Consider the following 26607-nt stretch of genomic DNA (forward strand, 5'->3'; position numbering starts at 1 on the left):
CAGCCACATCCCTATGCAGAGAAGCAGCGCTGGTACCCCATGGGGATGGAAGGGCCAAGTCCTACAGAAAGAAAGAGGATGGAGCATCAACATTTTTATTGCTTTTTGGCAAATTTGTTATTTTAACTGAAAAAGATGTCAGTGGAAAAAGATATTCTAGTGAGGAAGCAGAAGCTCCGTCTTCTGTGATTTTAACTTCTCATTGAGGATGCTTAGTACACAGAAAAAAAAACCCCAATAACTTTACATTTCCTCAAAAATATTAACATTTCCAGCCAGCTCTGTTGGAGAGGGGTGCTTCTGCTGGTGCTTGAACCGTGCTGCTTTATGCAGCTCGGTGCTGGCCTGGCGGTGCAGCGTGGAGGTGGTTTTGCAGGGCTATGCATGAGCCTTGGCGACCTCGCAACTCTGGCGGGGTTTGAAAAGCTGTTTTGCAAAATGCGTGGTGACAATGTAGGGCATTCCCCGGTGACTGAAGGGCCAAACTGGTGTGTGTGCACTTCTTGCAAAACACTTCAGCAAATGGCTGAGCCAGAGAGGTCTTAACATTTGTCAAAGTATTTATAGTGCTCTGAAGTTTATTAAGCCATTAATACTGTGTTATTGCATTTGTTGGGGTCTTGAAATGTAGGGAGCGGCTGTGATAGTAATAAAATTGCGTGGGACTTTGCTTTTCCTTGGAATTCTTAAATAAAAGGAGGTCAGGGCTGCCTGGCAAAGGCAGCAGGAACACAAACCAGCCTGATGAGGAGCAGCTGGAAGGGCCGCACAGGGCACTGGTCCTTGGGCGATAGCTCAAATGGAAAGATGCTTTTCCTAGAGCTGCTTGCTGGTGTGTCCATAGAACTGTGGGGTTTGCTGGAGAGATAATGGTGAATCTTAATGACTTTTCAGCTTGGAGTCCATTGAATTATCAGGGGTCCCTCGAAGTATTTGTATGAGTGCAGCCCCTGCCGTAGAGGCAGCAGCTCTACCATGGTTGATAAAGCCTCTTGTGTGATGCTGACGTGGTCATGAGCGAGGATGTTTTAGCAAAACATCCTCTCCTACAGAAGTTACCTGTTGTGGCTTGAAGTATCTTTGCATACTCAATGCCTTTCAGGGTGACTTTTCAAGACCAAGTGTATTAAACTGTCTTTTCCTACAGAAGGCTTTGCACGCTCACACTTTTGGGTTGTGTCTCAACATAACAGGTTTTTTTGCCAGAAGAATATGAAGAAAAAGCCCATCCGCTTCCTGTTTCATCAAGTAGTTCTAACAGGCTGGGTCATGCTTCAGTGATAATAAATTGAACAGGTTCTTAAAGGGAGTTTTGGCAGTTGGGACTGAAAGCTACCTGGATAAAAGGAGAATATTTGACAATGCAATTGCTGTGGATTCAATTAAGACTAATGAAAAATCTGTTTCTTTCTAAATCTTACTTTCAGAAATATTATTACCCCTGCAACTGCTGCTCAGCGATTCCCAGCCATCTCTCCAGCCCCCAGCACAGCAGTGGGCTCTGCATAATGCAGACGCTGAAATGAGATATCAGCAGTTTGTAATGGGCTCTCAAACTAAAATTAAACATTGGTTTCCTGGCTCACGGTCAGATGGTTGGCGTTCAGTTAGCTGGGCAAATGTTTCTGGACCAGAGGAATTCTTAGTTGGACTTTGATGTTACCGTGGTTGTGTTTTGTTAATTTTCATTCCTGGATTCCCTCGGAACAAGGTGTTTGATGTACATCTTACCCTTGGGTACCACAGGTGGAGATGCCGACAGTGTGTCCCTGCAGAGCAGACTCACCCGGCTCTGCCTCAGGTTACTTTTAAGCCGTGGCTCTTTCTAGGAACATGCAGTTTCCTAACAAGAATGAGTGTCCTGGAGGTACTGAGTGATGCATTTTACCTGTTACTTTTTTTGAGTTCTGGGTAAATGGCCATAAACAGGCAAAACCAGCCCAGGGAACCTGCAGTTACTCTTAAATATCTTTTCCTAAGTAACAGCCCTGCACTTTCTGAGTTGCGGGAAGGCTGTTTTATCCAGTCCATGTGATCCTTTACTCTTTGACAGACAATGACGTACCCCACCGACAACCCAGCAACTCAAGTACTTCTCTTTCTCCTTTCTTCTCACCAGTGCCTTGGCATCCCACCTCCAAGCTGAGAGGACCAGGGCACTTCTCCTGGGTTCCTAGTGGCTCCGTGACCCAGAAAGCTCTGTGTTGCATTACTCCTCTTCCTTCAACTGATCTTACTGAGATGACAGCACGCGCTGTCTGTCTGGGAGGTGGCTCGGGAGGAGAGACACTCCCAGGGCTGTAGGTCTTTAGGTGAAGAGCGAACACATTGCATTTCATGGGAGAGGAATATTTTTTTTGACAGAACTACAGCAAAGGAATTGCTTCAGCAGCCCAGATCTGAGCAGTCTGAGTAGCTCTGGGATTATCCGTCCTCACAGAGGTGGTCCTCAGCATCAGGTGACCTCTTTTCTTCCTTCGAAGGGAAACGGCTGTTCAAACCAGCCGCCCTGTTTGCAGTTTCTCGTGACCCGGCATTGGATCGCTCCCTTCTTCTGCTTTTTGTGTCTTGATTTGTGTTTAAGTGCTGAACAGAAAAAGTGTCTTCATGTAGAGGGTCCTGCAAGCGGGAACTGAGTTGCTCAGGGGGTTCTTCGATGTGTTTTTTGTCACCATCACGAAGTCTGACAGAAGAGTTTCCATTTTCTATTAAAATTCTCCGTTTTCTCCCTTAATACTTCTGTTCAGTGCTGCTGCTTGACGGCATCAGTGCTGCGATTAGAATTGAAGCATAAGCCACTTTTCATATCAAACTGCAATCCTGAAATTAATGTTCCTTTGGAATTAGGAAAACAATCCAATGTAGAATTTTCAAATATCTCTCTTAAGGCACGACCCGATTGCCCCAGTCCCAGGGACTCTTGGTGTCCAGAAGGATTCCTCAAGCCCCGAGCTGGGCACGGTCCAATCCAGACAGCAGTAATTATAGCTGAGACTTGAGAACAACACCCTGAAGTAAACAGATATGGAGCAATAAGTTGAAGACGAGGCTGAAGCGAACCATGAAGCAGAAAGGAATGACGGATAGAAAATGAACGCTTTGAGCTAATGAATCCTTTTTAGGCAAAAAGGGTATATTAAGTGTATGCTGAAAGCCGGCACATTAGTAAATGGGCTGTGGGTTTTTATCCATTTTACATTTCAAAATGATGAAAGAAAGTATGTCTTACGGACATATCTCATTAAGAAATAATACTCTGAATAGGGAAACAAGGGTTTGGTTAACAGGAAACAGGGAGTTGTTTTCTCTTCCCAGATCAGCCAAGACTGCTTTGTGTCGTGGATTAAGTCACCTTCAGGTACCAGTTTTGGGTGAAGAACAGTGAGCAGAGCATTGCCTTTCACATCACGATGCCCTGTGGGTGATCGGTCAGCGAATTTAGTCTTTCAAGTATACAGTGGGGCAGCATTGTTATGAAAATCTGGTGTGCAGTGGCGCAGCATCGGCGCCCCGTGGGGCAGCTTCGGTGTGTCATGGGGTAGCATTGGCACCCAGTGTTGGCGTGCCGTGGGGTAGTGTTGACGTGCCATGGGACAATGTTGGGTTGCCGTGGGGCAATGTTGGAATGCTGTGTGGTAGTGTTGGGTTGCCATGGGGCAATGTTGGAATGCTGTGGAGTAGTGTTTGCGTGCCGTGGGACAGGGTAGGGATGCTGTGAGGCAGTGTTGGCATGCCGTGAGGCAATGTTGGCATGCCGTGGGGCAGTGTTGGCATGCCGTGGGGCAATGTTGGCATGCCGTGGGGCAGTGTTGGCATGCCATGCGGCAATGTTGGCATAACACGGGGCAATGTTGGCATAACACGGGGCAATGTTAGAGTGCCATGGGGCAATGTTGGAGTGCCGTGGGGCAGTGTTGGTGAACCATGGGGTGTTATTGGTGGGTGGGGCTGCGGTGCTCGAGGGGGCGGGGCCCAGCTGCCGCTGTCCGTGGTGCTGAGCCCCAAGCCCTGGGGAAGTGGCTCCATCCCACCGCGACACGGCACCCTCATCGTCCGCTTCAAGATGCTCCGTGCTGAGGGCTGCCATCAAGCATGAGCTGGAGCAGCTGTGGGCCGGTGGCATCCCCCTTTCCAGTCCTACATGTGCACTGGGTGACTCGTGGGTTTTGTCCCTGCTCAGGACACCCCTGGCTACAGTGAATTCCCTATTCTGTTTGACATCTTGAGAAATCAATGCCAGGTATGTTCAAAGAGCAGGAGGTTTTTGCTCTCACCTGCATTGTTCTGGGACAGGTAGTGTGCACCTCTCCGGGTGCCGTTTTAGCCTGACCGGGTGAGCAGTGGTTGAGCCCCCATGGCTGATGGCAGCTCAAAGGGGGGAAGCAGCAGTGAGTTCCTCTCTTCTCAGTTCACAGCAGGTGCATTTAGGAGGGGATCTTGCTCAGCTGCTTTGTGTCTGTGAGCCAAGCATGCTGAGTCTGTTCCCTGGCACACAGTCCACACACTGCTCTTTGCACGGAGGAATGAGATAAAATAGCTTCCTCCCCCTCACGTTGCTATTGAAAAACAGGGATGGGGAAAAAATAATCCCTCAGACCCTGCCCTGCTTGTGGTGATAAGAGCAACACAATCATTTTTTAAAGGAGGCAGCCAAGGCAATTACATTATATACCAAACAAAGCCGTTTCAGAGATTTCTGCATTGTGGATGTTTTCTCCGTCGTTTTGCAGCAGATTCATTGCAGCAGCAAGGCCAGAGAGTTTGCCTTGACTCCCCTCACTACCAAAATAAATGTGCAGGGCAGGATTGTTCCACTGAGCAGCCGGGAGTGGGGAGATCGAAGACGGAAGGAGATGGTACGTGCCGACAGCTCTAAACTGAATGCGGTGAGGATTGCTATGTATGAGAGAGTTCAGGGGGGAAAGAGGAGGAAGTCACAGAGGCAGCCAAAGCTCGCTGGATGGCAAGAGCCAAGCTGAAGAATTCCCCTTCAGAGAGCAATGCCCATGTAAAAACTGTCCCACCAGTGACGACAGAAGATGTCCATGGGGTGAGCCCCTTGTTACCGGCTCGAAGGATGGGATCCTTGGGGAGTGATGTCGGACCAAGGTATTGCAGGACTGCAGTGGTGCGTGGGGCTTGGTGGGTGGGGGAGGCAGCACCTTTTATCTTTTAAATGAGAGGGAAAGAATTAGTGCCACTATGGGCTGGAGGGGTGGTGGATCAAATGTTTCTGATAGGTATGTTAAAGAGCCACGCCAGCTCCAAAGTTGTATTATGAAATAGGTAGCTGGAGCAGAAGAAATTCAGTTCCTTTAAATTTTTCATAAGTGCTTGTTGGTTTTTATATGCCAAAAGCATGTGTGAATGGCAGCCCTGAGACTGTGGGGCTGCCACACTGTTAACTTGCATTGCACCTTAGCTGTGCAGTATAAGACTGAAGCTTATTTACACTGCTAACACTGCACTGTACATAAGCACCATGTTTGCATGGAAGAAGAGATGCTCAATCCCTCATCTGAGGAATAATTTATTTACAACCGAAAAAAAACACGTAAAAAAAAGAAGCTACCATACAAAATGCTGCAGCCTCTCCCTGCAAACACACAGCTGATGTGTACAGAAAGAAATGAGCTGCTTTTCAGGAGGATAAAAATGTACTTCAATTACAGTTTCTTTCAGAAGAAGCCAGGTCCCCTGGTTATGATGAGGATGCATATGGCAGTAATTCAGCTCTTGTGTTGTTCATTCCATTTTCTGTTTTGGTTTTTTTTCCCCATCTATTCAGCCTTTCAGCCCATCCACGCTGTCTCCCTTCTTGCCAAAAATTGCCTCACCTGTGATTGTGTACTGTGTATCTTCTAGGATGTAATTTGGTGCTGCTTCTAGCTCTGTTTTCCAGTGCAATTCAGCACTGTAGGAAAGCTGCTGCTCACGGTGATTTTTACTTGTTTGGCTTTAGATTGGAAGGAATTAACCACCTCAGTTTCAGTATCTTGGTGTATCTCGCTGGTGGGCTGGGGGGAGGATGGCAACAAGCTGGGATTAAGAGATGGTGTCCCCACTGGGGCAGCTGAGGTGTGCACTGCGGGATCAAGGGAGAGGCAGCAGCGTGGTTGTTCCCCTGGTGCTGAGCTGTGCTGGGCACATGCTTCTTCAGGTCTGGGAGGCAGAGTCCTGGTGTACTTGCGGAACTGAGAGTACCTGTCTTGGTGTAACGTCTGGTGTGTCAACTCTCCAGATGGCACTGATGCTGCTTCTCTGGTGAGCAGACACTTGGATCTTGTGGGTTGTTGCCTTCTGACTTCGTGAGGCAAGGGCTTATGTGTGTGAAAAGCTGCAAATGGGCATCGTGTGGGTGCGTTGGAACTAAATCCCTGAACAGCACGTTTTAACAAGCAATCTGTATCTGGTCCCAGTGTCGGTCAGACTGCTTTTGCTCTGTTTATGTCTTGCTTTCGTCGCTTCAAAAAGATATAAAGGATTGACCTGTTCTGGGGGTACCTACATCTCTGAAGGCATGTCCCTAACACTTCTGTTAGAGGAGCCATTGGAATGAACTTGCTTCCTTCCCTGTGCCCTTTCAGTTACTGTTGATGTACCCCTCAGAACAGTGCCAGGACGTTCACGTGCAGGTGTGCTGGGGCTGGAAAAAGACTCCTACTTGCAAGTGAGGGGCTCTTACAAACACATCGCGGCCACTGCTAATCAGCTGGGCTTGAACACCCAAGGGAGTGTGCTCAGGGGCTTGGCAGGTTCCTGCCCAGGACCAGGGAGCCAAACCTTCATCCTCAAGGCTGGTCCTCCTTGTCTCATGAGGGGAGCATAGCACAGAGGAAAGATGCTGCAAAACATCACTAGATCTGGGGGGGACCGGGGGCAACAGTTCCAAAAATTGCATAGCTATAGCATTTAGGTGGACCCTTACCAGAAGCCCAAGCGTGGAAAACACACCATGGTTCCTTAGGGCTTCATAAAAGAACCTAGTTCCATGGGTTTCACTGGAATTCTGAGTGTTTTGCTGCAGTCTTGTTGTAAGGGAGTGATGGTGCCTTAGGCACTGCTGCTGAGAGGTAGAGAAGTTGATGAGAACACTTCTACACTCCTCTGGCAGTGGGCAGAGTGCAGCAAGCCGCCACTTGCAGTCTAAATTCCCAACTGCTGGGCTTGCCTTCCCTGTGCGCTGCTTCTCGACAATTGAGTTGGCAATTAAGATTGAGATTTGTGCGGTTCTCTTTCACTGCATATGCGAGCAGCAAAGGCAGGAAGATTGCTTCAGAAATGATGAATAGTGTGTTTGAGATGCTTCATCTCCTCCAAAGCCAGACACAAGCAGCGTTATCGAGTTAGCAGCGACAGTCGTCACTGGGAGTTGGGAGTGAAATTACCAGGTGATGGTGGAAGAAGATGCTGTGTTACAGGATGTTCTCGGGGATGCAAATGAATTCTCTAGACAACCGAAGCCAGTGAAGTTTATTCTCACCTACTTTATTTGCTCCTTACTCTCAGTCATTGCATGATCTCAAATCTTAGGGGTTCTCAGTCAAAACAGGAGGAAAGCATTTGAGTTCATCTGAAGAGAAACCACTCTACAGACATATATTATCCTACACCTGGAGGCAAACAGGGGAGTTCAGGGCTAGCCCTGAGCATCAGGATGAGAATGCTTTCCTGTGGGTGGAGACCTCTGGGTGGCATGCACTGACCCAGGCTGCTCATGTAGAAATAGCTCTCGCTGAAGATGCTTGGAGCTACTTCTGTGCATTAGGGGCAGCTCTGGGAAGAGGATGCAAGCAGGGTAGGCTCTTGGCCACTCCAGAGAGAGCAGGCTCTGCCACTGGGCACTGAAGCTGTCCATGCGTGCAGCGATCGTGAGGATGGAGCAAGCCGTGAGAGTTTGAGTCTTGCTTTCCTTGAGGCAGGTCGGTCCTGTATGGCTTGTATTGGGCGGTGGGATTTGAAAGAGAAAGGTGAGATAAGAAACAAAGTCACAGGAAAGCCGCATGCTGTGCTGTGCTCTCCATCGAGCAGCTCTGTGTTTGGGACAAAGCTGCTGGCAGGCGTAAGGATGTGTAAATATCAGCGTTTGGATCACATTTCATGGGCTGGTGATCTCTCTGTAATACCGGAGATGTGGATTGAAAAACACAAACAAACATTTTTACAGAAGAATCGTGTGTGTTTATACAGCCCTGCTGGAAGCAGAGGAAGCTCTGACCACAGCCCTGGGGCACACTGATACTCTTAAGGGATTATAAACATACCCTTCAGATATCTGGTTTTGAAGCCCGCGGAGGGCCAGGCGCTGGCGGCGCTGCATGTCCTTTCCCTGCCCCGTGTTTCCACTTTTGCCTCTTTTGAGACGCGTTTGCTGAGCTGCGATAACCAAAATCTGAACTGCTGAGGTTTGAGGAAGAAAATTAGCATTGCAGAAGAGCTGAGGTTGGAAGGAACCTCTGGGGGGCTCTGGTCCAACCCCTTCTCAGAGCTGGACTGACTTTAAAGTTGGCTCAACCGGCTCAGGACCAGGCCAGATGAGTTTTGAACGTCTCCCACGCTGGAGCTTTCTCAGCCGCTCTGGGTGCCTGGGTCAGGGCTCGATCGCTCTCAGGGGGATTAATTTCCCCCTTTCTGCATTTTCTGCCTGTTCTCTCTTGACCTTTTACTGTGTGCATCCAAGAAAAGGCCGACTACGCCTCACCCATCAGGTAGCAGAGGGCAGCAATTGGATCCTTCCCTCCCTTTCTCTCCTTCAGGCTGCATGCTCTCACCTCCCGCAGCCTCTCCTCGTCTCTCAGTTTGAGATATTTTTGGCAGGAATAAATGGGACTTTGCTTCAGCCGCGACACAGTCAACAAGGTGGCTGGAGTCTAGGCAGAGAGAGATAGCAGCGCTCTGCTAGGGTGAGTTTAACACACTGTTTCGTCAAAGTGAAGCACTTTGGAGAACGAGGAAGCCGCTCAAAGGTGGCTGAAAATGGAATTTCTGACCAATCGATGTTTGTTCCCCCGAGGCAATCGGGCACTAACAAGAAGGTCTTACTAAATGAGTTTTCCTTGCCTGTGATGTTCATACATAAACAGACCAGAGGAAAGGTCCTGTCCGGCCATTGGAACCTTTAGCATGGCTTTGTCCTAGCAGCCAGGTTTCACGGTGATGGTCTCTGTAGCTGGTCAGAGCAGAACTGTACCCGGAATCGCCTGCGTGCCATTCCCCTGCTCTCGAACCGTCGCTGTGCTGTGTTGCTGAATCCTCTCCAAGGGGAAACAGTAACTCAACAGCTAATTTATTTTTCTTTAACCAAACATTTTTCCCCACAAAGAGCTTTTGGAGACATATCCCTGTCTTCAGTGAGTAGCATGTGCTGGTTTGCCACTTTGGCTTTCAGTGAGGTGGTTTTGTGCAGGAGAAAGGCTGTGGCAGGGACTTCTGAGCGGGGTTTGCCCCCACCCCTCGCCAACACGCGTGGTCTAGCCTTGCTATCTCTGCTGCTGGTCTCTTGACTGCTGACCCTCCAAAAGGAGCTCCCTTGGGCGGCTGTGCTGCAGGGTCAGCCCATACCTGGCCACCTCCAACCCCTGCTTTGCCACTGGAAGGGCTGAAGCTTCTGTCCTCGAGCAGGATTTATACCAGAAATTGAGAAAAAACCTGGGATTATTGGGATGGTTTGGCGGGATGATTTCTGTGTCTGTGCCAGACACAGCTCCTGCACTTCTCCTCTCTGAGTTGGGACCCTCTGTGCCACTTTGTGGTGGCAGCGCTGCCGCGTGTCCTCGATCGCTGAACTCTGTTTTAAGGGCAATATGCAAATGCACTGCTTGATCCCGATGAACGGGAAGCGATCCCAGATCCCGGCTGCCGGTACAATCAGCTGACAGCTGGCATCCTTCGCACTAAACAGAGCTGTTCGTAAACACAGCCCGAGATTTCATCCCGGGATGCAGTGCGGGGGTTTGGCCCAGCTGATTCTTGTGCTTGTCTGGGAGATGTGCTGGAATGGTCATCGAGCTCTGCTCATCCTCCCTGTTTCGTACCCACTCCTCTGCACAGGGACCAGACCCACTCCGCTGTGTCCCACTCGGAGCTCAACTCAGTTTTGGATGTGTTTTGGTGACTGGTCCCATGTTTGTGGTCCCTGTTCCCAGACACGCTCTGATGGAAAGCATTAGCACCCCAATGGGCGCAGGGCGATGCTAACCCCTGAGCTGGCGGCGCTGCAGCCGGGTGGGTGCCTGCAGGGACCAGGCTGAGTTTTGGAAGTGCTGAGCATTCCTCCCACGGCTGCTGGTGAGACACAGGCGCCGCTGAAAATCTCGGTGCCCTATATAGGTGCTGACATGCTGACGAGGCGCCTAACCTGAGGATGCCTACACTCGAAACAGGCAGTTGGGCTTTTGCTCTGTTTATTTTAGGACCCTCATTCCCGGTCAGGTTCCATCAGGGCATGGGGATTAGCATGTTCCTCCTCAAGTGGAGGTTTTCCTGCTTGTGGTGAGAGCGGGATGCGAGGCACAGCCACCCTCTGAGGGGGCTCCAGCTGCCAGCCCAGCCTTCGGGACTGCGATGGAGCGGCGTCTCGCAGCCCACCTCCAAGCTCATGCGCAGTCCTTCCTCCACAAGGCTCAGTCGCTTGAGGGGATCACAGGGAATCGTTTAGCTGGTTAAGAAAGGCAGGGAGATGTGCGTTAGAGCAGCCTCAGCATCTGCAGGGCCCTTTTGCCCAACGGGCAGAGCCCAAGCTTAGCGGTGCGTGCCCCGCTGGGACAGCCAAAACTTTCTGGAAGGTAACTGCAGGCAGCGCAGAAGCTGCAGGGCAGGGATGGGGCTTGCCTGGCTGCACTGAACAGTGCTGTGTTTTTAGCACTATTCCTAGTTTGTTTCTAACTTTGTGCATTTTAATTGCAATGTAGGTTTTGCAGAGGAATGCCAAGGAAGAAAATACCTCTGTGATTCAACAAGAGCCCCTTGAGGTGCCGCTGGTTGGGGAGGAGGCAGCTGCGCCCCTGCTGCCAGCACGCTGCCCGCCTGCCTGTGTGGCACGCGTTGCTGCCAGTGACAGGAGGGTTTGTGCCGGTGGCACTTCTCCATCCATCAGGCAGCTGGCAGCGTGTGCCTGGAGCAGTCGGTGCCTTTGCCTTGTACCTGCCGGCACAGCCCGCTGAGCATCCTCTGGGCCAAGGGTGCTGGGGGCTGGTGTCCCTACCCTGGGGCCATCCCTGCTCCGTCCGACAGCCGGGGAGGTGGGCTGCCCTTCCCCGGCGCTGAGCATGCCCTCCCCTCGCACGCATGTTTGCAAGCAAGGCGCGTACATCTTCCTCTCCCTTTCCCCTTCCTCTCGCTCGTTCCTTCTCCCCCTCTTTACTTTCTTTTTTTGTCTCCTCCCATCTGTCCTTCTCACATCGGGTTATTTTTGGGGATGAGTTCCTCACTGTCAATATGGTAGGAACCGTGGTGCATCTTGTGTCTTAGAGGATGAACACTGCTTTGGGAAGCCTTCCTTAGCAGTTACCTTGCTCGCTTCATCTCAGCCTTGCCTCTCTTTTGGAGAGGTTTGAGGCCAGGGGCTAAGGGCACTAAATCTGATAGTTCTCGCCTCCAGCTCTGAGATGGAGTCCTGAAATGCCTCTGAGACTTGCAAGCAGTTATTAAGCAGCCCGAAGCCAAGCGTGGTGCTGGCAGGTCATTACTCGTGTCTTTGTTTGTACCTTCCAGGAGCGTTAAGTAAAGACAGGATGTTATATCTTTTTTTTTTTTTTGCCTGGAAATGATGGCTGTAAATTGAATAGGACTGCACACCAAGAAATGAATTTTTAATACCCTTCTTTTACCAAAATACCTCCTAGAAATATCAGGAGACAACAGCGAAGGCATGGAGCTGGCAGGGAGTTTGCTGGGAAAGATCAGCTCTCTTCAACTGAGCTGCCGCCGTACTTTGCTGCTCTCTCCTCCATCTGAGCATCTTCAGGCACTTTAAACACAAGGGAAGTACTTAGCCTCAAATTATCTGCTTGAGGCAGATGAGCTAAATGCCACCCAGACCTCGCAGAGCTGGGGCTTGGGGCTGCCTTCCCCATTCCAGAGTGAAGGTGGTTGGATTCAGAACCCGAATCCTGGGGGAGTAGAGCCCCGGGGGTGCTGCCCGCATCCCTGCCCAGCTCGAGGGGGCAGAACTGCCTCTGCCAGGGATGTGCTGGCGGCAGGATGGGGTGCAAGGGTGGCAGCTCAGCCGAGGAGCTGCTGCGAGCGTGGGTGGGCAGGTGATTGCTCTCTCTTGTACATAAGCAAGGTTTATCAGTGGCTTTTGTTCTAATAATAAATACACCATTATCTCTTCACCTTCTAATAGAACCCCTCCACTTCGCAAGGGGCTGCACCTCCAAGGGCAGTGACAGACCTGTCTCTGTAGCAGCAAAGTTTCTTCCCCCTCTGCTCCTCTCCTTTCTCTCTTCCTTCTCTCCTTTGCCTCTCTCTCCGGGAGGCGCTGCTTGTGCCCGCTGGGGGCTCGGCATCGCGGTTTAATGTTTGGCAGTGCCAGGATGAGGGGCTGGGTTTCCTCTGTCCAGGTATGATGCTCTTCTCCCAGACCCTGGAATCCGGAGAGGAGCGAAGGTCAGGCTCACTCCCGTGTCGACCTTACTTCCCATGACAGGAATGAGATGAATCCGTGTTTATCTGCACAGGGGACGCTATGGGAGGCAGCTCGAGATGAAATAAGAAGGTGAATTTGAAGTAGGTTATTTAAAATGCATTAAGAGCTGGTGTAACCTTTCTGACTCAGTTAAATGGCTTTCAATCTTTATATTGTAAATCTACTCCTTCCTTTCAAGTGAGACTGTGCACAAAAGGGTTCTGCGAGTCTCCTCTGGCAGATAACCTGGATTAATTGTGAGATAAGTGACACCGCAGAGTCCATAAAGGCTGGGGTGGAGTTTGGGAGGAGCAGAAGCCGAGGGATGCTTGTGCAGTCCCTCTGGAGCTCGTTAGCAGCTCCACACGGACTGGGTTTCCAGGCCAGCGCAGGGCTGGTCACTGGAGCCAGGCGGAAAATCCAGGCTTGAGGCTGGTGCCTGGCAGAGAGCGGGGATGGCTCAGCCACGGGGCAGTGCCGGGCATCCCGTTGGTCTGTCCATGCTTCCTTGTCCCAGCGGAAAATGTGGCCTTTCTATACTAAACCCCACTCTGCAAACTGAAACTTCTAAGAAGTGTTTGAGGTCTGGAAACAACTGGGGGGTTTTCTTTGAGAAATTAAGTGTTTTTTATTTTTTTTCTAAATTTTCCACGTTTTCTCAGCATTTGGACTGCTTGTGGAATTCAGGGTCTGGTGGGAAGGAGAGGGTTGGGTGTGACATCTCAGGGTCGTTTCCTCCCCCTGTGATCGACAGAAAGGAATTCATTCATTTCAAAGCCGAGAGTACCTTTTTGTTACTATTTTATCTCATGTGCTTTAACGATGGCACAGAGCGACCGCAGCTGCAGCTGGGGAGGTTTATGGTCTGTCCACCACTTTGGATTCACTTTGATTCATGGTACCTTTTTGTGAGCCAGAGGTTTATTTGCTATTTGAACCCATCGCTTGCCTGTCTGGGGAAGGTGTCTAGGGGATCGCTCCAGCTCATCCCAGTGCTCCAGTGATGCCAGACCTTTGGGGTCTGCAGGACCTTACCACGCTGTGTGATAAAATGTGCCATGGCTGTTTGGTTTTCAGGAACGTTCCTCTGCCTCCGGGAGCTGCCGCTGAAATAAGCCCCTGTTGGTACAGTCGTCCCAGTTGCCAGCTGGCAGTATATTAGGAGAAAACCAAATCAGTTGCTGTTTCTTTCCCATAAACGTCTCTTGCAATGCACAAAAAGTTCCTGCACAAAACCAAATGCAAGTGGAGGGGCTTGAACAGCCCCTGCTGCTAATGTGGGATAATCCAATTTGGCAGGAGGGAGGCTGAGCTGGCAGGGCTCCTTCCCAGGGCTGCACTTGCCTCTGCTTTGCAGCTGGAGAAAGTCTGCGTTGTTTGTCGTCAATAAATGCCAAGGCTGCTCTGAGAGGTGGTGTAGCTGATGGACCCAGCGTGGAGTTTGTTATTGCTTGAGGGATGGCATGAGAGACCACTTGGGTGCGAACTAACTTGCTGCATCATCGCACCAGCGAGTTAAAAGTCAGCCGGGGGGAGATGGCAGGTCAAGGACTGTCTTTTCACAAGTGCGTTATTTGCGGGCAAGGCTGGCTCTGCAGCCCCAGGAGCCCCAACCCAAGGATGCTGGGCTGCCTGCGGGAGGCTCTTTGGGCTCCCTGAAGGCAGGGAGCATAGCAGAGGCTCAGTCCTGGTGGTTCTCTGAGCAGCTTCCCATGGAGAGCTCACGGCCAGCCTTGGTGTGGAGCCACCTACTCGCGAGAAGCAAAGCTGCGTGGGAGCCTCTTGTCTAGACAAAACCCTTCCTCAGCTCCCATCCCAGTTCCACGACTCCCTCCCCACAAGGTCCCCAACATCTCTCCCAAAGTGAGCATCTCTCTCTCCCAAAGTGGGCATCTCCCATGGGTCTTCTGGGTCTGCCATGGAGGATGTCACTGTTGGTGTCACCTGGGGTGGTGGCTTCGGCTGGCACAGCCTGCACTCTGTGGCATTTCAGCTCTGGGGTCACGAGCTCCTCCCTGCAGCCTCCCCTCAGATAATGAAAGAGTATAAGCAAACTAAATCATGTCGCAGGGAGCCGCTCTGTGCGTCTTCTAGGTTGGGGGATGAATTAGCTGTCCTCGGGACTCAAGTTTTAATTGAAATATGAATTTATTGCTTTTATTTAGTTTGAACTGTACTGGAGTGCTGTGGACTCATAAAGCACAAAGCAAAGTAAAAGAAAAACCATTGTGAGCTGAAACTGCCCTCTTTGCTTTGGTTATATTTCCTGATCACCCAGACTCGGGTTAAACAAGGGATGGAGAGAGGGCACTGCTGGATGCTGGGAGGCAGGGCAGGGCTCCAGCTTGCTCCAGGAGCAGTCTCAGCTAGCGCTCACGGCGTTGGGCACGCAGGGTCACCTGCGGGGATGGATATGTCTTGAAAAATGTGTTGGTTTTGCAAAGGGATTTTTCTCCCTTCACAGCTGCAATTGCTTTGTTTCAGCACTGCGCTGCTGTCTCTGTTCAGGATGCACAGTACACAAACACGGGGGCTGCAGGCGCTGCTCGCAGAGCCTTCACCTCCCACCTGCTCCTGGACATCTCTGTGTTCTTTCCCCCCCTGCCATGTCCTCCAGTGTTACCTTCATTGTTCCTTTCTGTTTTGTTTTGTTGTTTGTTTTTTTTTCCCCTTTATTTGTTGTTTTCCCTTCTCTGGTCATCACCTGTTTGTGTAAAATCAGCTCTGTGAGGGTGTGTGTAAGAGAAATGCAATGTTAGGTTCCTAAAATCACCTCGACCAACATCTTTCAAAATGTAATTTCTCTGCAGGGTGGCACTGATTTGAGACAGAGCAGTGATGCAATTTGAGACACTCATTACAAAAAAAAACCACCCGAACCCAATCAAAAAAGCATAAAAGATGTTTTTATCCATGGAGCTGAGTCCTTAAAGGGGCCAAACGCTGGCAAAGCCACAAGAGCATCACCGAGTCCCCAGCATCCCACCCTGGGGAGCTCAGCAGGGGCAGATCACGGGCGCTGTGCAACCCTCAGGCGAGCGCTCGGGTGGCCGTTTGTCCCTCTGGCGATGGTGTTCCCCATGGCCCAGCTCCGGCTGTTGCCGGTTTCTGCCCGGCAGCCGTACATTTCCCTCACCTCCTGTGATGCTCTTGCTCTGTAGGCCTCACGCCGAGGACTTCAGCGTGGATTCCTCCTTCTCACAGTAAGTGCGCTGCATGCATTCCCACGCGCTGGTGCGGCGGGGAGGGGGCGAGGACTGCCATGACCCCACCAGTCCCAGGGACCGTTGCCCAGGGAAAAGCCAGCTGCGTTCTCCAGAGGGCAAATTCCTTCCAGCTGGAGGTGTTTGTGCGGTGCGCGTGTGCACGGTGTCTCATGAGCCGAGCATTCGGGGCCATACCTGCTGCCAGGAGCAGTGGTCAGCATCGGCTTTGGATTAATGGGAGGTTATTCTGCTTTTAAGGGAGCTGATGAGCACGAGGCTGGTCCTTCACTGCTCTTGGCACTAAGGAGTTGTGTACGGGACCAGCAAACCCTTCTGAAACAGCGGTTGTTCCCACCATGGGGAGGACTATCTGTGCTCAGAGGCAGACAAGTTTCTTGGGGAAGAAGTGATACCCTTGGCAGCAAATTGATGATTATCCATTAGCGATGAGCTCCATGCGCAGACTCTAATTAAACAATCCAGATTCATCAGCAGAAGCAATTACAGGAGCAGACTCATGAGTGTCAATCTCCAATGTTGTAAAACAAATAAGCCAAACAAAACTCAGTGTGTTATTCTGGTGCTTCTGCTCTTCCTGGGTTTTAAGCTTTTGTATTGTTATTATTTAGTGAAGAGCAAGCGGTGCCATCGTTTGTACATGAGCAGCGCTGGGTCTTCTGCATGCATCCACGAGGCTGCTGAGACCTTGAACGGGAGACGCAGTGGGAAGATATCTTGGAGGATGAGCGTGTCCTTGCCTAAGACCCCCGTTTGGGGATGTATGTGCTTGGACAGTGCTGAGCGAGGCGTGCAGGTGTGTCGGAAGGGTTGTACACAGGCATGGTGTGGAGCCCCTTGGTGCTCCCCTGGCTCCTCTTGGCCATGCTCGCCTTGTGCCACCTTCTTGCGGTGCACGTTAGCCAGAGCAGTGCTGTCGCTTGGGGGTGGCCCTGAGCTGGGGCTCCCAGCCTGAGGAGGCACCTGAGCAGCCCTGGTGGCACCCAGCAGCGTGTCCTGCTTCACCCCAGAGCTGAACTTTTGTTCTCGGGGGCACGCAGTGCTGCCAGGTCAGTGCCGCGCTGCCCACCCCACCGTGCATCGCCTCCCCTTGCTCTTTGGTACTGAGGGCACTTGCATGGAGAGAACTTCAACTCTGACCCCTGAGTGCATCCCTGCTGCCTCCACTGCTTTGTTTGGTGCCTGAAAGAGAGCTCCGCAACCGCTAAATACAGTTGGAGACAGATTATAGCTGCCTTTGGGGAATGAGGAATCGATGCGCTCTTGCAACATAAAAATCGCGTTTTCATTGCAGTGTCCTCCCTGATGAAAAAAAACAGCAAAAAAAAGATAGGTCCAGGAGTGGATTTCTTTTTTCTCACTATGGATTTGTGAAGCCTTTCCCGCAGCATCCGTCAGGGCTGGCCAATCCCAGCTTGGCAGAGATGTTGCGCCCTCGGTGCGGTGCCTCCTACCCTGCCTTTGTCCTTCCGACGCAGGAGCGCTTGTGCGGCTGAGATCGGGGCTTTGTTCACCTCCTGGTGCAGGATGAGTGGCCTCAGTTTTGGGCAGAGTTTTTGCAGAAGCAGTTGCTTGGAGCTCGCTTTTCATCCCCATAAAATAAAATTGCGGTGTTACTGCTGGAGCCGGGATGACATTACCTGCATCCAGCTGTGTTTAATTTGCTGCAGAGTGGTTGGCAATAGCCCTCCTTTTCCTTGGGCAAAAAATCACACTCGGTAATAGAACAGGAGATGCTTTTTTACTGGTTTATAATCACGGTAAATGCATGAAAGCTTGAAGAAACAAGTTTTTGAGCTGATCCAGGGGTGATGTGTGCCACAGCATTGTGGTTCCCGGTGCAGCGCGTCTATTGGTGTGGAACTCAATTTTGCTAATCATCGTTTGATGCCGTGGTGGCTGCGGTGGTGCCTGTGAGAGGCTGATGGGGGTTGTGTTGAGCGCCTCAGAGCTGGGTGGTACCACGAGCCCTGGGGATCAGCTGGGACTCTACAGAACAAGGGTGCTGTGGCTTCAGTATTCTGTCTGCCCAGGGATGGGGATCAAGACTGATTTGTGGAAAAGGTGCAATATTTGGGCCACGCAGACAGACCCACCGGCCTCCCAAGGGCTGTGTGCCCCCTAAGCGCTGAAACTGCCCTCCTGGCCCCAGCCTTCACCCTGAGGATGGTCTGCCCTTTGCCCTTCCCTCTGCAGGTCGGCAGTGTTCTTAGGGTGGGGGGTTTGTCCCCCAAAGGTGGGAGAGGCAAGCAATGCCCTGGCTCCCATTCCCTCTGTGGTCGTTTTGCATTTTCTCCTTTAAAAACGTGCCAGGAGCTGCTGCAGGGAGAGACGTTCAGGGCTGTTTGCAAACCCCCTGGAGAAGCTGAGATATTCATGGAGGAGAGCTCCCGACTGCGGCTCTGGTGAGTGTCCTGCCGGTGCAACACGGCTCACTGGGAGAGCGGCTGGGTGTCCTGCCGTGTTCCACCTGCAGCACAGCATCAATCCTGCCCAGCTTCTCCACAGGAAGGGTGGTCCTGAGCATCTCCCCAGCTGGTGAGAGGGACAGCACAGCAGTACCAGGGCACCATGGGCTGCCAGCCTGGTGCAGGGCTGCACCCTGCACCCTGCGGATTTTGCAGAGCCCCTGTTGCAGGCTGGTCCTGGAGCACAGGGGGGATGCGGGGGACAGTGGGGCTGTGGCAGGAGATGCCCCCCTGGAGCCATGCAGCCCTCTGTGCTTCTGAAGCCGCTTCCTTGCACGGTTGCCAGCGCTGAGCCGGTGCAGCCCTGCTGAAATCCACAACCCTCCTCCTTTGAGTAATTGTTCAATTACTGCTTATTGAGCGTGGGGGCAGCCTGTTCCCTGTTTCTCACTTTGGCAGGCGCCCAGGTTTTCTATACACACACAGAGGCGTGAAGTCGTTTCCCCTTTCCGTCTCAAAGCCATGGGCAGCTCGTTGCACCAGCGAGCCGGGAGCGCTGGTGGGAAGGGCTGTGGCTTCCCCGTCCTCTGCTCGCCCCGGGGTAGACGGAGGATGGCAAAGCGTAGATCACAGGGATGGTGTTCAGTAGGCAAAGCTCACTTCGGGTCATCTGTCTCGCTGTAGTTTCTGCACCCAAATACCTATTACCATCAAGAGAACAGTGGCAAAAAGGGAAGAGCATCTCCTAAGGATGTTGGGAGGGCTGACAGGGGCTGGAGATGGTCTGGGTAGTTCCTGAGGGTGCCAGCAGCAGGGGTCCGAGTCTCAAGCTGGCTGGTTCAGTGGTTTATTTGGGAAGGACTTTAGCCTCTGCTCAGCTTCCCCTGATGCTCCGCAGGGCTCTGCTGGCCCCGGCCGGTGCTCAGCAAAGGTCCGACGGTAGCCTGGCCACGGCGCGCTGCCTTTTCCACAATACACCCCACTGTTCCTCGCACGGGAGGAAACCCTGCAGACCTGCATTTCCAGGGCTGCGTCTGGTACCCACCGCCCAGCCCGCCTGGACCATCTGGAATTTCAGCTGCCGTTTGCTGCAGCCACATTTCATATGTATTTGACTCCTGTGGGTTTGCAGGGAGGATGCAGAGGCGCCCTGTGGGCTCAGCCAGGGTTGGGGATGAAGTGGGGTCTCAATTGAAACTACACTGTCTCGGTAGGGGTGGGTGTTGGCAACCATCAGATTGCAGAGATTTTGGTTTCATTTTGGTTTGTTTTTTTCTCAAAAAAACTTATTTCCATCGCCTCACGTAGTGGGGGACGTTCCTCAAGAATTTTCCTGGAACAAGAGCAGCATTTCTGTCCCAGCCAGAGTGTGAGGGCAAGGACCGGAGCTGTGCAGGGATGCTGAGATATTTTCTTGTCTTTCAAGATCTGTATGTATTTGAAAACATGCTTCTCATGGCAAGAAGTCTCTATTATTAAACCGAACAAAAGCTCCCTGTGCACCTAAGCCCTTTGGGAAGCAGCGGGGAGGTTTAGTTCAGCGTCCCGGCGCAGGGGTGGCAGCTCGCTCCCTTGGCTGGCTGCTGGATTTTGGAGCCGTCTCAGTTTTCAGGCCATGCCCGGTGGCTGTCACATGCTGCAGGGTCCGGAGCGGAGCTGCCTGCGCCCAACTGCCCATGTAAGTCTCCTGGGGGCACGGAGCTCGGGGTCCATCTCTGTTCCCCCGTCCCTGTTTGTGCAGGTTTGTCCCAGCGCGGGGCTGGGGCTGAGATGCTATTTTTCGTGGTTCACTTGTCTTGAAGGGGAGCGTGTTTATCCCAGGCTCTCTGGGGAAGGCAGGCGCCGGGGCTGTGCTCCTCGGTGCCTATTTTAATGCTGGTGAGATGGGCTGTGCTCATTCTGCACTTTTCCTGAACAAACTATTGTGTCTTTTTTAGGAGCTCATCATCTTAGAACAAACTGCCTCTAATCTTAGATTAATAAAGTACAATAAATAACGGAGCGAAGAAAATGAAATTGCTCAGGCATTATGAAGTGCATAATAGCGGTAATTACACTTCTAAGCAAAGGGCTTGTAACTAAACTTGTACTGTGATGATTATCTGCGCGGCACGGGAGCTTCAGCCGGGGTGAGGCGAGGGGAGCAGCGTTCTGTTTGCTCCCTGCCCGCAGAGTGTGCCGCTGCCTGTGCCCCTCGGCTGGGCTGGCAGGAGGGATACCCAGCCCTCAGGAGGGATGCCCAGTCCTCAGGAGGGATGCTGGACTGCAGTAGCAGGGATGAAGGCAGTTTAAATGGACCGGCTGAGCTGAGATGCTGTGAAATCAGAAGGGTTTGTGATTCAGGGCAGTAATGTAGTCAGAGCTTGATTTTTGTTTGAAGGTAACTTCTTGACAACAAAATTAAAGGGTACGTTTTAGATGATTTAATCTCCTTCCTTCAGCTGGAAATGGAGTAGAAGCTTAGATACTTTGAGATGGTTGCTGCTGCCTGGTAAAAGCCATCACCCGTTCAGCCGTGTTTGGCTCTGTGGTGCTGTGTTCCGGTGGTGCCTGCAGAGCGGGTGCCAGCACTGGAGCAGGCTGTCGGAGCAGGGTGGTGCCCTGGTCCCCCTCGTGCCAAGCCATTTCTCTGCCTTCCCTCCTCCTGCAGACAGAAGCCCCGTGGGATGGTCACCCCATGGGTGCTCTGGAGCTTGGCTGGAGGATCAGCGTGGCCAGGTTGCCCAGAGCAGGGGTGGCTGCGCCATCCCTGGAGGTGTTCAAGGCCAGGTTGGATGGGGCTTGGAGCAACCTGATCCAGTGGGAGGTGTCCCTGCTCATTCCTTGATTCTATGGCTCCAGGGTCCCATACGGCTCCAGGGGTGCAGCCCAGGATGGCGCAGATTGCCTCCCCAGGAACATGTTCATTCTACATGCTTTTATGTCTTCATCTCTTTGCAGTGATAAATACCCCCTTTCCTCCCCAAGATCCACTTCAGTGGATTTCCAAGAGTTTCTGCTTTCTGCAGCCGTTATGACGGATGAATGCACGGGCTACTTTGTCATAGAAAGTTAGATATCTTCTAATCATTCAGTTCTTTTATCCGTCAGCGCTTATATTCATAGTCTTGAGGTGGGCTGCAACGCTACAGATCAGCAAACCATCTGTCTGGTGACAGAGATTTATGTTGCTGTTTGTTTCCTCGGTATGGAGGCGAATGTCTGGGAGAGGAATCATGCTCCCTGAAGTCTCAGTCCCCGGGGACTCTGATGAATAGGGTGCCCAGCACTCACGACGGAGCTGTCAGCCAGTTCCTGGCATTTCCTGGGCATTTTTAATCAGGAGAAGGAGCAATTAGCTTGTGTGCGCAGTGTCGTGAGCAGTTGCGGCCAACTGATTTATGCCCTGACACAGATAAATTATTTGCCAAGTCTGACTTTGGAAACGATTCATTTTAACACGTGTTAAAGCTGTTTATAACTGCTCGCTCCTAACACATCGTGCAAGGCTGAGCTGGCGCTCATAAATTCTCCCGGTCGCTCCTCAGTGCTCAGCATCCCCACAGTGGGGTCTGTAGTCACCCACCCATCTCCCTGCTCCCTTCTCACGCCAGTGAGTGAGGCTGGCGAGCACGCACTGGGTTCGGTGTAAAGCCCTCTGGCTGCCCTTCCTGCCCGTTAGCCCGGCTGGGGCCCCAGGGGAGATGCAGGCTCAGCCCCTGTCTGTGCTGCTGCTGGTTGGGAACGTTTGGAATGAGGTACGTTCTTGGTGCAATCCCACTGCTGCCGCTTCAGGTGTGTTTGTGTTTTAGCATTTCCCTCGCTTGATGCTATTCAGCGTTCCATCGCTGCTGATGGGTTTGCTGAGCGCTACCAGCGGTCCCTGGGCATCCATCCCGTCGGCATCGTAACCAGCACAAGGGCCGAGCGTCTTAGCGGGGTTGGTGACTGCCCTGCTGTAGCTGCTGGTTGTTGTCACCTCCATTACGGGGCTGCTCAGTGTGTGACATCCCACCGAGGGACCTGGGCAGGGTGCGGTGTCTGCAAGGAATGTGCCCGTGGATGGGCGACGGGACCTCCGTCTTTACTTCCCAGTTAAGGCTCCTGATTCTTTCCTCTCGGGCTGCATCAATGAGAATGTGTGTGGGATCTGTGGGAGGTGTCCCTGCCCGTCGCAGTGGGGTTGGAAATAGGTGATCTTTAAGGTTCCTTTCAACTCAGACCCCCTTGGCTCTGCCCACAGCAGCTCCAGAGCCAGAGGGGCTCAGGGGGCTGTGTCTCCCCCACCCCCAGCGCTGCGCCTGCTCCAAGTTCTTAGGGTGATGCTGAGGGATGGGCTCTTGCAGCACATCAGCCATGCTGAGCCCAGCGCCCGGTCCCCGCCAGCTGCCGGAGCAGGCGCCCGAGGCAGGTTAAGCCAGACAGCGGTTACTGGCTTCTGGCAGAAGCACTCACAGTTTAATAGCCTGTATACAATTTCATCCCAGCTATCCTGCTTGAGCTGATGGGTTTTCTCTCTCTGTGTCTCCTTTATGTATATAAAAGCCTTGTAAATTAAAAATCTGACTTTTCAACCCGATAAGGCAGTCCACGGGAAGCCCTGAGGATCTCTCAAGCGTGTGCCATGCTTTTTACACGCTGAGCGGTTTCCCCCAAAGCAGTCAGGCCGGCTGCGAAAGGCCGGAGGGTGCCAGTGGGTACGAGGAGGATGAGGGACTTCTGAGCAGTGACGGTCTCATAAAACCCCTTTCCAATTTGCTGCCTGATCAGCTCGGCATTAATGCTCGGTAAATATTTGTTTAGCTCTCTGTTGTCAGAGCAAGTAGCAGCTGCTTTCCAATCAATCACGGTTTGGTGGTGTGTGCCGGGCTGCACGCTCGGCTGGAGCCGGCACCGCGCGTGCACGGGCGTTGCACAGGCAAAAGTTAAAGAGTTTTGACTTTCTCCGTGAATTTACTCACCTTGGTCTATGCCTTGGCTTGGTGATACACCCAATTAATGTGATCACGGTGACCTCTTCCAAGCAGTTAAAAAACAGTAATACCAGTAACATTTAGTTTTAAGAGTCTTGTTGAATACAGTGAAATAGGAGAAGTGGCTAATTGGCTGCACTTAACTCTGTTCTCGGCTGTAAATTAATGAACAGACTTCGTCTTGCTCAGAATCTAAAGCCAAGACATCAGGAAATGATCCCCCTTAGCAGACAGGAGTGTAATGCATAGCCCTGCCTGGTGTGAGTGAGCGAGATTGTAAAGGGCTGCTGAGAGGCAGATGAACCGAGCCAGGGCCAACTTTGCCTGCACGCCCTGAATCCAGGTGTGCTGCATCCCGGGCCCCGCTGGCATCGGTGGGGAGGAACCTCCAGCCCTGGTGAGGCTTTCAACTGTCTGTGTGGTTGTAGGAATCAGCAGGAGGGCTGAGGATGGGGTCAGTGATGGAGACTGAAGCAGATGAAGATGAAGAAGTGCCCATGGTGGTCACAGCAGTGGACGGGGCATTTTCAATGTCACCTGCAGCTCCTCCCCGTTGGTTTCCGCGAGGAGCCCCAGTGGGCGGCTCTCTGCCACTGTGCCTTGTCCCGGATGCCAAGTGACGTTCGGAGTTGGTTGGCAGCTCCTGGGTTCTTCTGAAATGGCCAAATGTGGTATCTTAGCAACAAAGAGACTTTTTCTCCTTTTAGATCAGATTTGGTTTTTAACAGCTTCGATGCTGAATGTCGCTCCTACCTGGGCAGAGCAAGGACATGGCCATACTGGGGACATTGCCTTTGCCAGCTCCTGCTCTGTTGCAGCCAAGAGGTTCAGAGGAGACAGAACATGGCTGGGGCAGACTGCTCCAAGGCCACCACTTTTCTGAGAGGCTTTGAATGTTGTAAAGCGTGTAGGAAAGGAGACGCTTGCAAGTCTGATATCAGCTGGTTGCACGTGAGCGAAGGCAAAGCCCTTAACTCAAAGCAGGCCTGACCCCGTGGGTCATATTGGCTGCTTTGGTAGTCATCAGTGTGCCATGTCTTGGTGCTTATGGTTGGTGGTACCGTGCTTTGGTACAGTGAGAGCAGCTGGGAGCCCAGGGCTGAGCCCGGGCTCTGCTATGAGCTGCTCTGGGGGGGTCACACAGCTGGGATGGGTGGACACGACTCCTGAGGGGCTCTGGCTCTGACCTCCCACTTCTCTGATGGGCTCCTCTGGTTGCTTTCCTTGCAGGGTGCAGGTCGAGTTCTATGTGAATGAAAACACCTTCAAGGAGCGGCTGAAGCTCTTCTTCATCAAAAACCAGCGATCGAGTGAGTGTCTGCTGGGAGAAACCAAACCCTGCCAGAGCTCCAGAGCCATACTGGGTCTTGATGGGATGAGAAGCCATTGCCATCTGCTGGTGGCTGCTCCCCGGTGTCCCCAGTTCTGGCTGCCCAGCCCAGGGCTGCTGCTGCTGCCTGTTGGCCTTTCTGTTGGGTGTTGGCCCGCTGAGTTTGGGGGACGTGGTTGCACGGGGAGGCAGTGATGCTGCCTGCCACCTTTGCTCGCTGGGGACAAACACAGCACAGAACCAGCTGGGACAAATTGGCTGGGAGCAGGGTGGGCACTGGGAGCTGCCCGGGCTGCTCAGGGAGAAACATCCCCACCATGGAGCCAGTGATGCCCCCGTGCCCACCGGGGAGTTGGTGGCTGTGGGGACAGCCAAGGCAGGCGCTGAGTTTGCTCACAGCTTCAGCCGTCTGGATTAGCCTCCACTTGACTGATGGTGTTGTTATTTTCTTTCTCCGTGATGTCATTAACTGTCTGAAGGGAGCCTGCTCGTTAATTTATAAATTCACATTTTCTTTTCCTCTTTGCATCCTGTCGTTTTGTTCAAATGTGGGAGCGCTGCACTGCAGGATGCCCGCGGGGAAGTTTTTAATGAAAATGTGATGAATTTCTCACTTGTAGTTTGAGTAATGACCCAATGAACTGGCTGGGGAGGGAGAGCCGATAAAGCCGCAGCTTTTGCTTTCCACCCCTCGTCCTGCAAGCCGTTAGCAGCGCAGCGAGCAGAGTGGAGCCCTGGCCCTGACTGTCTGATGCTCTGAACTGGATCCCTGATAATGAGGGGGATACAGTCCAGCAGCTCCCTTGTTTTCCTGGGATACCTATTGGGGCCAGGAAGAAGCTGACTCATCGTTATTTATTTCTGTATTAGCCTTCTATGTATTTGACACTGGGTAGGATGTGCAGAGCCCCAGGCAAAGTGTGAGCAGCGTTTGTGTGCTGCCCTGGGGCTCCTGCAGCTCCCCTGGGGCTCAGCGGGATCCTGAGGGGGATCCAAGGGGTCCTGCAAAGCTTGTGGGAAATTAAAGAGGTTTTGCTGTAGGGCGCCCGGGCTGCGCCGCCTGCCCACACCGTGCTCCTCTCTGCCACAGGCCTGAGGATCCGGCTCTTCAACTTCTCACTGAAGCTGCTCACCTGCCTCCTGTACATCGTCCGCGTCCTGCTCGACAACCCGGAGGAGGGCATCGGCTGGTGAGTGGCACCGCTGCCGCCGGCTGCCCGCACCGCCCTGGGCAGCGGGGAGGGCAGAGCCGAGGGCAGCTGCTCACGGTGGGCGTGGAGATGCACGATTCGTGGTTTTACCCACTCCAGCTGTTTGATTTGGTAGTTTAAGCTAAACCTGCTGGTCTGGTGGGCTTTGCTCCCCCTTGAACAGGCATCTGCTGGCCCTACGTGGCACACAGAGGGGAGCTGGTACAAAAATTCAGGGTCACGCTCATTTCCGAATGCTGCGTGGCTCTCGCGGCAAGGGGTGCAGCGTGGCCTGCGGTCACGGGCAAGATCTCATGATTACAGGGCATCACCATGCAAGTATTTTCTGAACCCTGATGCCCTTGAAGACATTTACGCTAAATCCCGTTTAAGCGTTTGGGAAGGAAATATGTTTTGTCATTTAGATCCCCGAGGTGGCAGATGATTACATTCATCAGCTTTGCTCTGCGTTTCGGTTTAAGCCTATTTTTAATATGTCCTTGCTTTGTTCAGCTCTCATACGGTGTAGGGCTTTTACCAGGAGCTAGGAGAATTAGCAATTTGATTTTCTCTTTGTAAAGGTTGCAGATTACCAAGTACACCTGCGTGGTCCAAAAGTGGTTTCAAACCTTTAGGAATTAAGTGTGACACAGTTGTACGTCCTGGAAAGGTTTGGCGCAGCTGTGGTTCAGGGAAAGGCCACTTTCCTGAGGCTGTGGGACAAAATAAAGGCTGGACAGAGGGAACACATTTCTCACAGCAAGGCAGGGAGAGAGTTTGGCTTTGGTGCTGCCTGCCTGCTGCTTGGCACTCAGCTAGCCTTGTCCCAGAAGCCAAAGCTCAGCAGCTTTTGCTGACTGTAACCTGTTAATTCC

At 52.3% G+C, this 26607-nt stretch overlaps 1 protein-coding gene across 13 annotated transcripts in view; it reads left to right on the forward strand.

Annotated features, from left to right (window-relative positions):
• Window positions 1-26607, forward strand: part of KCNT1 (potassium sodium-activated channel subfamily T member 1) — a 90492-nt gene that overhangs the window by 37480 nt on the left and 26405 nt on the right. For 7 of the 13 annotated variants that reach the window (XM_054083792.1, XM_054083793.1, XM_054083791.1 and 4 more), the window contains 2 exons: window positions 24443-24522; window positions 25633-25732. In XM_054083792.1, coding sequence (XP_053939767.1) covers window positions 24443-24522; window positions 25633-25732 — 180 coding nt within the window. Of the gene's footprint in view, window positions 1-4531; window positions 5110-15789; window positions 15832-19901; window positions 19939-21975; window positions 21998-24442; window positions 24523-25632; window positions 25733-26607 lie in introns of those variants that run through there. The other 6 variants (XM_054083798.1, XM_054083797.1, XM_009569523.2 and 3 more) reach the window with 6 other exon arrangements.

Source organism: Cuculus canorus, chromosome 19 (genome assembly GCF_017976375.1).
Source record: "Cuculus canorus isolate bCucCan1 chromosome 19, bCucCan1.pri, whole genome shotgun sequence".
NCBI classification, from domain to species: Eukaryota; Metazoa; Chordata; class Aves; order Cuculiformes; family Cuculidae; genus Cuculus; species Cuculus canorus.